Genomic DNA, 12,783 nt, shown 5'->3' with positions numbered 1-12,783 from the left:
GCACATCTGTCCCTCGCTCCACTCAGTGGACACTGATGGCTCCACTGCTGTGATCTCCAAGTGCACAAAGCCAAGGGGAACACGCACCAGGGGTTTTTGCTTCCATCAGACTGTGAAACTTGCTAGGTTTGCCCTTGTGACCAGGAGGTGTTTTGCTATTATCATGACATCATAGTGAGCAGCGTTTGCCTGAAGTTCACTGTTTCTTCACCGAGGAGGGGAGCTGGGATGATCCATCTTCTGGGACAACAGCTACATGATTGGTTGGTAACAGAAAATGGCACAGTGCACTTGTACCAGGCAACTCTCCCTCCCGGAATGTTTGCACCTGTGTCTCCATGGAGACCGCATTCCACTCCTGGGATCAGTAACTGCTCCTCAGGCAGGCTGCCTCAGACTTCTGTCAAGATGTCAACTTAAGTGTCGGGATCCCTCACTGCCCCTCTGATGATGGGGATGAGACAATAAAATTCTTCCGACCAACTCTTACAACCTGTCTGACAATGTCAGTAAGGTAAACCAGTAACAGCAGCAGCAGTTTAGGAGTCAAAAGATTTTTCCATGCTGCAATTTGTTGGAATAGAAGGCTGGATCTCTTTAATGCTTCATTTTGCCTTGCAGCACAGTGTAGGGTGTACGAATCTGGCACAGCCATCAAGCAGTGACAGACTTGGTGGAGTGGGCTGACATGGCTGGACTTGATCTCAGAGGTCCTTTCCAGCCTGGATGATTCTGTGATTCTTTGATCTTGCCTTTCAAGAAAGAAGCAAACTTCATGCATGCCCTCAATCTAGTTCTCTCCTCCAACTAATCTTCAACACCTGTTCAACATGCTCTTAAGTCTTTCAAGAGGTTACCAAGAATGAAACCAACCAAATAAAGTCCTCTCCGTTTTCTAGTGTAAAGGCGCAGAGCTATTTAACTGCTGGAGCATCACTTGGTAGTATTTTTAACTTGATCACACTCCCATCCCCTCTCTTGCTGTTCTTCCATTTCTATTACTGGTAATATTACTTTGATCCAGTACATCCACAGGATTTGCAGGAACTGAACACTCTCCTGTGGCGTTCTCAGTGTGTTTCCACATGTCAACAGGTATCACATGAGCTGCACTACTCCCTGTGGAAAGTACTCAATCAGGACCTAAAAGCATCTTGTTTGAATGCCAACACATTTAAACAGCTTGGAAAGCTTGTAGAAAGAGCTTACAGATTTGTGTAAGAATCACAGAATGCACTGGGTTGGGAAGGGATCTCTAAAGGTCATCTAGTTCATCCCCCTGCAGTCTCAGCAGGGACATCCCCAGCTTGATCAGGTTGCTCATTGTCCCATCAAGCCTGACACTGAATGTCTCCTGGGACAGGGCCTCCACCACCTTCCTGGGCAAACTGTTTCAGTGTTCTGTCACCCACTTTTCTCAGTCTATCTGCTCTCTGACACTCTGAAAGCAAGAAAAAGACAAACCAAACACAACAAAGGTTCCCAAGAGTGTCACAAAAGCAAGTCCTTAAGATTTAATTGAGAAACCTGCCTTTGCCTGACTGTCTAATAAGGGATTCCAAAGTCACATCCAGATAGTTTACATCAGTCACCCATGAGTAGGACAGACTTAGTGAATCATGTACACAGATTTATATTAGGCGACATTACTCCGAGTTGTACAGATGTGGTGTTGCGCTACAAAGACTTCAGAGGCTATGGTGCATTCATCATTTAACAGGTTTCTCACTTATTTGTTAAAAAGCACTAACTTAATGCAACCCAAAGAGAGGCTGCTCAAGGACAGAAAGAAGGACACTGCTATGAAAGAAAGCTTGCTTTGAAAATCCCTTCTTATGCTCCTTAATTTCTTCAGGAGATGTTTTAAGATCTGCTTCCCTTTATATTATTTTTAACTTTAAATTACCACTGAGGTAAACTCTTAATGAAACAGGAAAAGAAGTATCTCCAGGTACTCAACAGTACCACTAATGGATATGAAAAGATTTCAGTGAGCAAAATAAGAAGGACATTGAAAATTACACGAAGTGACACTAAAACCTCAGCATTTTCTGATTCAAGATCTTATTTCCACAGTCTAAACACAATAAGCTTCCCAGCCCAGAGCTTAATAAAAGGAAATCTCCACATTCATGCTGCCCCTCCACATGCATCTTTCATGGTATGGACTTATATAACTCCTTCCCAGGAAGCATTCAGAAAAACATTTAAAAGCACAGTTCTGAAGAATAAACCACCTTAAGGAGTAAAATGCCTGCCTTTTTATGGTGAACAAAAACACTACTTTTAAAAATGGATTTTCAAAACATTCCAACTAATGGATAGTGTAGCCCAAGCAGAGATACAGTGGCAAGGATACATTATTCAGAGTACCAGTGAGATAGTTTCATCGTAAACATTGTTCAGCAACATATAAATACAATGCAATTTAAAATGAAGCTCTCTTCTGACTTCGTATCATTGGTTCCCCATCGAATTGCACCAAGTAACTGCTCAATAACCACACATCAGCTCTACAAGAACATTCTTACCTTCCTCAGTTTCTACTGGTTGCTGGGACAGAATTTTAAGAAGAACTGGGTTTTTCCATACGCCTTCCCTTGTGATATCCACCAATATTTGGAGGTTGTTATTCCCAAATTCCAGCAAAGCATCATGTGAATCCTACAAAATGTTTAAAAAGTGTAATTAATAGTCTTTGCTAAAAATCAAACCAATGTTATTTACATTATCTGTCCTAATACTGGACTCTGACAGTTTTATGCTGCTGTTTGGAGTCATTCCTGTTTTGGCCTGGGATTGCACTGGGATTTGAACAGTGTAACATCCTTTTACTTCTCTAATCCTACAGCAGAACTTCCAATTTCAACATAATGCAAAGTCCACAGAAATGGCTGAACTCAAACCCCCTATTCTGCAATTGTAACCCTTGGGCCATTTTTCTCGATGTCAATGGGTATGTGTAAGTACACCCACAGAAAGAAGAGTATAAAGGACAAAGGATTCTTTTGTGTCAAAGCATTCAGTGCCATTTAAGAAAGCAGAACAAAGGCTAAAGTGTTTTCAAAACGAGTAACAAAATGCTGAGAGTGTAAAATGGTACATTCAGTGTCACTACTGGTGAGATGAGTCAGTCTCTGAGAACTGCTGAAGCCATCAGAGTTTGAGGGAAGTACTGTGGGGAGTGCATCCTTCCTACATAAGAAACAGTGCAACGGGAGAGACTCTCATTTACAGTGCAATGAGAAAGGACTCTCATTTACCAAGAGTGAGGTTGAGGTCACATGAAGATGCAGGTTTCCTGGTGGTTAGAGATGCAAGCAGTCTCAGTGGATTTAGGAATGAGAAAGCAGAGCACAATATACACAACAGAGACTGCTGAGAAACTCATGGTCCAGACCAAGCTGGACCATGTAATTTCCCTAAGTAAGATGGAAACATCCTTCCACTGGACATTGACACACCTTTTCCTTATCAACTACTCCATGCCCAGTGAGTTTACTCAAGAACTCAGGGATTTTCTATCCTGACAGTTTGGATGCTGTGGAAGTTGACCCAGACACCCTCCAAACCTGCATACACAGCACAACACTCAGAGTGACCAAGGCCCTGTGGCTTTTAATTCTGAAAACTAGAGGAGTGAAGGAGAGAAGCAAAAGAAGACGTAAACATGGAAAGAAGCCTGGAGTTTAATGCAGAAAAGAAAGCAATTGGAAACTGATTCCAGCACTTAATGTTCCTAGCAGGAAAACCGATCTAGGGTTCCTTGCACAATTAAAACATCACCCTGCAGAACTTCCTACCATTGACAAACTGAAGCCAGCTGCAGGCAATGTGTGGCTATGTGCTCAGCAAAAACACTTCTCACAGCCACAGCACAGCTGAAGTTTAATTAGTTTGATAGATGACAATGTCCCCTGTTTCTAGTGAGCTGTGCTTTACCTTGGCAGTACTTTTAAATGGTATTACTAACCTCACCTTTGCTTTTAATAGCCTCTGCTGTATCCTCTGTGTATCACAATCACTCCATGTTCTGAATTAGCAGAATTGCATGGGGCTCATGTGCCCACTGGAGATACCAGAACAAGCAAAGAGCCTTGGAGCATGTGCTGTCAAAGGACAACTCCACACTGCATTCCACACTGCAACACACAAAATGTGTTTTTCCAAGTTCCTGAGTTCCCCTGTACAACCAAGTGAATCGGCAATGAAAATACCCAAGACATTCCCATTAACCGTTAAAAGGTTTCTTGGCATTTAATGATTAGATGCCCTTTAGTTAACTAGATGCTGATGTTCAAGATCAGGTATCAGATACTAATTTCAGATTAACTTCCTTTCTAATACTGCAGTAATTAACACTCCAGAAGTTTCTGCACAGGAAAACATGGATTAAATTCTTGGGTGAAGCATCTAGTCACTAAGTTCTTGACCCATTTCACTTTGAAATGGGTCAAGAACTGGCTGGAAGGCCGGGCCCAGAGAGTGGTGGTGAATGGTGCCACTGCCAGTTGGCAGCCAGTCACTAGTCCCCCCTACCAGGGATCAGTGCTGGGCCCCATCCATATCCTGCTGTTCCATATCTTTATTGATGATATAGATGAAGGAATTGAGTCCATCATCAGTAAGTTTGCAGATGACACCAAGTTAGGAGCAGGAGTTGATCTGTTGCAGGGTAGAAGGGCCCTGCAGAGGGACCTGGACAGGCTCAATGGGTGGGCAGAGGCCAATGGGATGAGATTTAACAAGGCTAAGTGCAAGGTTCTACACTTTGGCCACAACAACCCCAAGCAGTGCTACAGGCTGGGGACAGAGTGGCTGGAGAGTGGCCAGGCAGAAAGGGACCTGGGGGTGCTGGTTGATAGGAGGCTGAACATGAGCCAGCAGCGTGCCGGGGCGGCCAGGAAGGCCAATGGCATCCTGGCCTGGATCAGGAATGGTGTAGCCAGCAGGACAAGGGAGGTTATTTTTCCCCTGTACTCAGCCCTGGTCAGGCCACACCTTGAGTACTGTGTCCAGTTCTGGGCCCCTCAATTCAAGAGAGATGTTGAGGTACTAGAACGTGTCCAGAGAAGGGTAACGAAGCTGGTGAGGGGCCTGGAACACAAACCCTATGAGGAGAGGCTGAGGGAGCTCGGGGTGTTTAGCCTGGAGAAGAGGAGGCTCAGGGGTGACCTCATTGCTCTCTACAACTACCTGAGGGGAGGTTGTAGCCAGGTGGGGTTTGGTCTCTTCTCCCAGGCAACCAGCAGCAGAACAAGAGGACACAGTCTCAAGTTGTGCCAGGGGAGGTCTAGGCTGGATATTAGGAGGAAGTTCTTCACAGAGAGGGTGATTGCCCATTGGAATGTGCTGCCCAGGGAGGTGGTGGAGTCACCATCGCTAGAGACATTCAAGAGGAGACTGGATGAGGCACTTAGTGCCATGGTCTAATTGATTGCTTAGGGCTGGGTGATCAGTTGGACTGGATGATCTTGGAAGTCTCTTCCAACCTGGTTGATTCTATAATTCTATGATTCAAAGTAGTGAAGCTTTATTCCCAGCAGAAGATACATCAGGAGAAAATTACATTCTTGCAGTCAAAGTTTCATTTACACTGATGGATGTCATAATAGTCTTGGTTTCTTAAAGGACTCTTCCCAATTTAATTATGAAACCCTATTATCAGACATGCTATGAGTAAATTCCAAATTGAAGCGAAGGATAACTAACACAGGGCTCTTCTCACTCCCCAGTTTTGTGTATCTGCTCCAAGTACACCACAGCATACTTGTACACTATTACTTAAGTCCAGTGTCAAGTTTATATGGAACCAGTCATCCCCTGGGTACTCTGTCAGTCTCTAGATATCAACCTAAGCCTGTGGGGCTCTTCAAGGACTCTATGCATCTGGGTGCCTTTGAGACATTCTTGCACTAAACTTAGAACTCAGGCATGTTCAAAAGAACATCCCAGCAAATACCAAGTGAAGATGCCAGCAATCAACAACGGGACCACAGAAAGATGCAGATATTCCTACAACGCTCCTTACAGCAACCACCTTCCGTCTTGCTCATCCAGCACACAATAGACTGTGAAATTTTAGAGGATAAGCAAGATAAGGTGCTCTGCAGCGCAGCGGTTCAGTATCTGTAGGCCACAAGAAACCCAGGGAAGTCAAGGAAAAAGAAAGTCTACTTTGTATATGCCCCTGTAAGCTGCCAAACAGACCAGAATGCATTCCTAATTCCAGGATCTGGAATTGCTGTACTCCAAGCTGGCTAATCTTCCTATATCAGTCATGACAAAGTAGCACCACGTCCTGACTAACAGCATTTCCAGCTGTCACCAGCTGTTACACCTTTAATGTAAGAATCAAGATGGGAAACAAGTAAGGAAACAAAACAAGCTGTCAATGTTAAAATCCTGGGTAAGCATCCAGCACCTTCAGCAGCTCATCAGACTTCATGGCTCACAAGGCTTGGGTGCTTCACAAGGACTTTGATCCGGGGTATTGCAGAGAAGCTGTGGAGGTTCACCCTCAGTCTATCACCAACTTGCTGCTCATACACCTCAACACCAATCACACTGCACACCCAGCGCAAACATGAGGCTGTGGGAGCCTGAAGGACATAAGCATCCATCTGCTTTTCTCCACTTTGCAGAGGAAAATGTAAGACAAGACAAAAGGAAGGCCAAGGAAAGTGAGAACTGTGCAGCAGGATGGGGCAATAAGCAACAGAGAACTGAAGAGGATGAGGGAAAGGCTGCAGGTGTTGTTTACCTGGACTTTAGTAAAGCCTTTCCCAGTCTCCCACAGCATCCTCCTGCAGAAATCTGGATGGGTGGACTTTTCACTGGGTTAAAAACTGGCTGATGGCTGGGCCCAAAGTGTGGTGGGGAATGGAGTTAATTCCAGTTGGCAGCCAGTCACAGGTGGTGTCTCCCAGGGTTCCGTTCTCTGCTTTGGGGCCAGCTCTCTTTAATGTCTTTATCAATGATTTAGATGAGGGGATCAAGACACCCTCAAGTAAGTTTGCAGATGACATCAAATTGGGTGGCAGTGTTGATCTGCTGAAGGTAGGAAGGGTCTGCAGGGGGGGACTGGCCATGCTGGATCCATGGGCCAAGGTCACTTGTATGAGGTTCAACAAGGCCAAGGGCTGGGTCCTGCACTTGGGTCACAACAACCCCATGAACACTCCAGGCTTGGACCAGAGTGGCTGGAAAGTTGCTGTCAGAAAAGGACCTGGGGATGATGGTTGACAGCAGCTGAAGATGAGCCAGCAGCGTGCCCAGGTGGCAAAGAAGGCCACCAGCATCCTGGCCTGGATCAGCAATAGTATGGCCAGCAGAAGCAGGGCAGTGATAGTGCCTCCTGTGCTGGGCACTGGTGAAGCCAGCAGTGGGCCCTTACTGCAAACAAAGCAAACTATGCTGCACAGTTTCAAACACATAAGCAGGATATTGCTAAAGTGCTTCATCCCCTCTCTTTGGGACTTCTGGGACTTCACTGAGACCAACACCCAGTCCTGTGTCTTTTGCCACAGTGGAGCAAGTCCAGCAAAAGCCTATAATAGCTTAGGAAGAGAGGATGAAGAGGGAAATTTTAGAGCTGTCTTTACCTTTGTTATACCTCCCAGTAGGTAAACTGGAGCTGGACTCTCTCTAGTGAGTGGATCAACAGACAAGTCAGACAAAGGGAAATTCTTTGAAGTGTGCATGTGAAGTGTATGAGTGTTCAAATCCCCTCACTTTGAAAGGGCTACCCAAAGTTTGCACAACCTTCATTCTCAGAGACATTTAAAACTTGGTGAACTTTAAGCAACCTAATTTAAGGTAGCCCTGACTCTGAGTGAAGAGGCAGATCAGATTACTTGAACTACACTGCAGCTCAGGACTCTTAACAAAATAAACCTTCAGAGGGCTATCTACCCAAGGCATTTACTAGACAGAGCACAGTGAGCGGGAGCCTGTGCTTCTGCCCTCATTAGTTCTTTTCTGATTACAAGACCGAAGCCAAACATCAGGAGTGTGCAAAAAAACACACATTAGAAGTTCTGTCCAAATGCAGGACTATAGGCTGAAATTCTACCAGCTAAGGAACACCAAAGTTAAAGGCCTCATAGCTGAATGCAAAAATGGAGCACTTACGATAAGTTTAAGCACCTATTTTCCTTAGCAGCAACCAAGGTTTTCTGTAAATAGTGCCCCAGTGATGATTTCATTTTTAGTTAACCACTGTAAGCTCTTGGTCCTTAGCATACTTGTTAACTAAAATCAAAGACTAAGCTACTTCTAAAAACTATTATAAAAACAGTAAAACTAGCAAGTGAGCTATTGCTAAGATCAACCTCAAAATTAGGTTTTGGTATTAGTTAGTGCTAATTTGCTGATGCCAAGACAGCTAAGATGATGCTTACAATGACTGACTTCTGTCCGTCTGTTTGAAACACCACTCACAAGGTCAGAGGAAAACAATAAATTTGCTATGTCATAGCTGCACCCTGAAGATGCAAGGGACTTAACTGACAGAGACCAACACATGAGCTACAAACCAGAAAGGTTTCAGGCTGTATTTAAGCATTTGAAAACATTACTTAAAACAATCCTTATGCTCACACAGCCATTCCTCTTCTCACGCCTTTCCTTCCTGTGCACGTTGGATCAGGAAACCAAACTCATCAGATAGAGCTTCAGAAGAGGACTAGTTTTTTTGTTTGGTTGGTTGGTTTTAAAAACTAAAGCATGATCAGTTCCCTGCTTCACACACAGCTAAAAGGCACATCAGTGTAATCAGGTAAATGAATGACAGACTTAAGGCAGAGGTGCTGACAAAAGATGCTCAAGTTACAGCCCTTGGACAGTTTTTAAAATGCCAGTGGAAAACAACAAGCTGATCTAAATTTTTATCTCTGAAGTATACAAGCACAGGCCAGAGTTTCCATAAGTGACAGTTATGACCATACAGGAGCTCTTTTTTGTATTATTTTATCCTCAAACCTGGGTGATTTAGAAAGCAATTACAGGTATACAGGCAGAAGGGATACTGTATCTTAACCACAAAATAAATACAAGTCCATTTTGACGGCCTCTGCTTTTGACATTTCTCAACTGCATGGCAAGACGCATTAAGTCTTCTCAAAACAATGGCATCCTTTGTGCATTCCCTTCCCACTGACTGGCATTACAGCTTCAGCTTCAGCGCAGATCAGCTCAAAGACTAAGTTCAAAAACACATCAGCATTTAACAACCCATGGCTTCAAATTTCACCTGAAAGCCTGAACTCAACAAGCTTTACTGATCTACAGCACTGTGAAGGCATTCAGCACTTGCTGTGCCTTGGAAAGAGGTAGAACTGACTACCAAAGCCCTTCCAGCCAGTCTGTGTCAGATAAAGACAAGAAGTGCCATGTTCCTCATAGCCAGAACTTGCAATAGGAGAAAGGACAAGCAAGAGAAACAATTGCTCAATCAGAAGAGTTCTTGTTATGGGAAGACCACTGTTCAGTGAAGACTGAACTTCAAACACTATTTTCAGCTCTGCAGAGTTCTGAATGGCAAAGGAAGAGAAACACCAGCTCTTGATTGTATGAACTCAGCCTCTCTGTTGACAGGCCAGGGTGATACCCATCCCAGCTCCAGCAAGCATATGCCAATCAAGCACCAAAGACCACACAGAGTTGGTAATGACACCTTACACTACCTGAGTTTCGTTGTTACTTAGTGACACTTATCCCAAGTCTCTCCGCTACTGGCTGCTTGTTCTAAAGAGCCAGAAGCCGCTGCCTCAGAGAAAGAACAGACCACTTCTCTGCTGCCTCTGACAGAATAACTCAGCTGACAAAAAAAAAAAAAAAAATCATACTTGGATAAGGGTGAGGTACTGCTACTGAAGACTGCTGTCCCTCCGATTATGGCATCCACTGCTTTTCAACAGCAACTCTTCCCCAATCTGAAGGGTTTCAGGATGCAGTATAGAGCTAGCAAAGGCCAGTTCAGTTATGAGAATGTTTCACATTTCAGCATTAATGGCTGAAAGAACCTCAGAAGATGAGTCCATTCACTCAGCAAGTCAGCTGTGTTTGAGATTCACAGTATCAACACTGAAATACCAAATATAAAATTCACCAAGACATGTAGCACAAGGAACCAGCTTCTGACAATACACTCCACTTCTATTCTAGATGCTTAGCTGAACCTTTCCTTAGTGGGTCTGCTGAAGAACATAAAGCAAATATTCATGTAAATATGTATGAAAATCTATTATGAATACTTCAAAAGTCTTGGAGAACTCTAATACAAAATTTAAGTACACAGACCTCAGTTAGGCTAACACCAAACAGGTCCTACAGAAAGGGACACAAAAGCATTTCATTCTAGATAAAGTCAGGAAAGCATAATATAGGAAGAGCCTGTAGACAAAGTTAAAGAGAAAATACAGTCCTTGAAAGTTGCCTGATGACACTGGGATTTTTCACTCCTGGCAATTTAAAGCAATCAGCAACTACAGAGTCTCAAAAGCTTTTGGCTTATGCTCAACCTCCATACACAGCTTTTCTAGAGAAAGTACTCATGCTCTTTCTAAGGCTTGAAGGCAACCATCTTCCACAACCCACATTCAATTCCCACAACAACATACCTATGCTCCCACTAAAGCCACCTCTGAATGCAGTGTTCTGTCTTCCTCAACTGGACAGATCATAGCCATCCTCACAGAACTTTTCACTAAGCTCCTTCCCCAGATTAAAGGAACTGTATTAAGGGCCCTGTTGTAATTCTGCCTTGATCCTTGCACTCGTGTTTTATAGCCTTTCCACACCTCATGTACAAAATCCATACTGAGACTCCTGCTATACAACCTTGCTTCTTGTTTTCATTTCATGTAAGGTGCCTCTCACCCTGCTTAGAGATAAGAAAATTTGACACTCAGGAGCCTGTATGGCACAACTACTGTTACTTAGGATGAAAGAACAAACAGACATCAAATAAAGCTTCGGATAGCGTTTTGTATATAAGCTGGACATCAGTGACACTCTACTTTCGGCTTTAGAAAAGTCCCCTAAAAACCTTTGTCTTTTTACTTTGGGGATGAAAATTGGTTTGAAGTTTCACTGACTCTCACTATTTGTGTGGATTGCTACAGAGCAACAACTACTGCAGGCAGATCTAAAAGAAATACCTCTGTCCCACATCTGCTGCAACCACCAGTTACATCTGGAGTTATGGTCCTCATCTGTCACACCTGCCACTTCTGTGAGTAAAGGAATAAGCACATTCACATAAATCTGAAGTGTGTGCTAATAGTATAGAATCATGGGATTGCTTTGGTTGGAAGAGACCTTTAAGACCAAGTCTAACCATTAACATAACACTGACAGGTTATTGCTAAACCACAACCCTCAGTACCACATCTACACAGCTTTTAAATTCACACCTGAAGTCACCAGTCACAGACTACCTTTGTCCCTTCCATTATTAGCAGGATTACTAAGCTCCATTAGCCTGTTTCTCCTAATTTTAAGCACAGGGTTTATCTGCTGAAGAGTTTCTACACCTGCAGTTTCCCTTACTCCCAGTGTAACAAAAGTAGAAGCTCCTTCAGAACCTCTACACCTTCATCTTCAGACCTATGGTAGCAGCAGCCAGTCCTCAACCCCAGGGACTAAGAAAATCCCCAGTCACAAGTCTGTTAGGTCTTGTGATAAAGTTTGCACAAGTACAGCAGCAGAGTCTAAGTCCACTCCCTTCCAACTACTTCCTACCAAAGCCTTCACTTCAGTAACTCATAACTGAGAGTGCTTTCCAACTGAATCAGCCACACTTAAACCCAGGAAACAGCAGCAACACATAGATCCCTGGTCATTGAAGGATCTATCAGCATAAATGCAGCAAAACTACCCCTCCTGCCTTCCAGCTCCATGAAGAACACAATTCCTTGCAGACAGCTAGGGACTGCCCTCCTGACTAAAGCATTGATACCATCTTTTCCTTGTACACAGTCTACACCAGCTACCTTCCTTTGAGCACAGGAGCAGTAGAATTATGAGCCTGTTTCAGCACCACCTCAGAAGAAACTCTTCCAGGAACCATCTGGACTAAAGATCTGTTCTACTATTTTCACCCACCTCAGATCACCCAGATCTCCACAAAAGCTTTTTTACTCATCTTCAAAGTAACACTTCAGAGCTGTTACATCACTGCATTCAACTCAGTCTCTCACACAAACCATTACACAGATCAAGATTACATGTGGGGGTTCTTGCTGCAGTTGCTGTTTACTGTCTAAGGCTGTTGATATAGTCACTGCAGTTAAGTCTTTTGCTGCTCAGAAATTCTTGCTGCCGGACAAGTGGAATTCAGAGGAGAACAAAACAGAACACCCACCAAAAAAAAAGAAAAAAAAAAGTAAAAAGGAAACTGGAAAACAAATTCAGAACACTTACCTGTATGGACTGATGGAATCCTAACCATACCTCATGTGGCAATTCACTTTCAGGAATTGAAAGCAATAGTTCAAAACAGCTCCTGGAAAAGAAAGAGGCAAGTCAGCAAGGCACCTGAACGTATTCTATTCTTACATTAAATAACCTTTGTGGAACATATTATTCAGCATTCAGATAAGAAATAACAGTAACATTGAATCATGTTTGCAAAAATCAGTTAAAGGCCACAAATGGACCCAGATTCAGGAAAGAACCACCCTATGGAACGTATTCATTTCCCCTATCACTAAACTTGCTAGGATAAGGCTGCAATTACACTTGTAATCCAAGATATTTGTTCAATGTGGCTCTAGAATG

General features: G+C 43.6%; 1 protein-coding gene across 1 annotated transcript in view; it reads right to left on the bottom strand.

The window, feature by feature from the left end:
- Positions 1-12,783, bottom strand: part of RLF (RLF zinc finger) — a 46,031-nt gene that overhangs the window by 21,407 nt on the left and 11,841 nt on the right. The window contains exons 3-4 of the mRNA XM_054395246.1: positions 12,427-12,508; positions 2,532-2,664 (exon numbers count right to left, since the gene is read on the bottom strand). Coding sequence (XP_054251221.1) covers positions 2,532-2,664; positions 12,427-12,508 — 215 coding nt within the window. The remainder of the gene's footprint in view (positions 1-2,531; positions 2,665-12,426; positions 12,509-12,783) is intronic.

Source organism: Indicator indicator, chromosome 33, assembly GCF_027791375.1.
Source record: "Indicator indicator isolate 239-I01 chromosome 33, UM_Iind_1.1, whole genome shotgun sequence".
Lineage (NCBI taxonomy): Eukaryota > Metazoa > Chordata > Aves > Piciformes > Indicatoridae > Indicator > Indicator indicator.
Note: the sequence above shows the minus strand (reverse complement) of the source record. Positions and strands in the feature narration are given on the sequence as shown.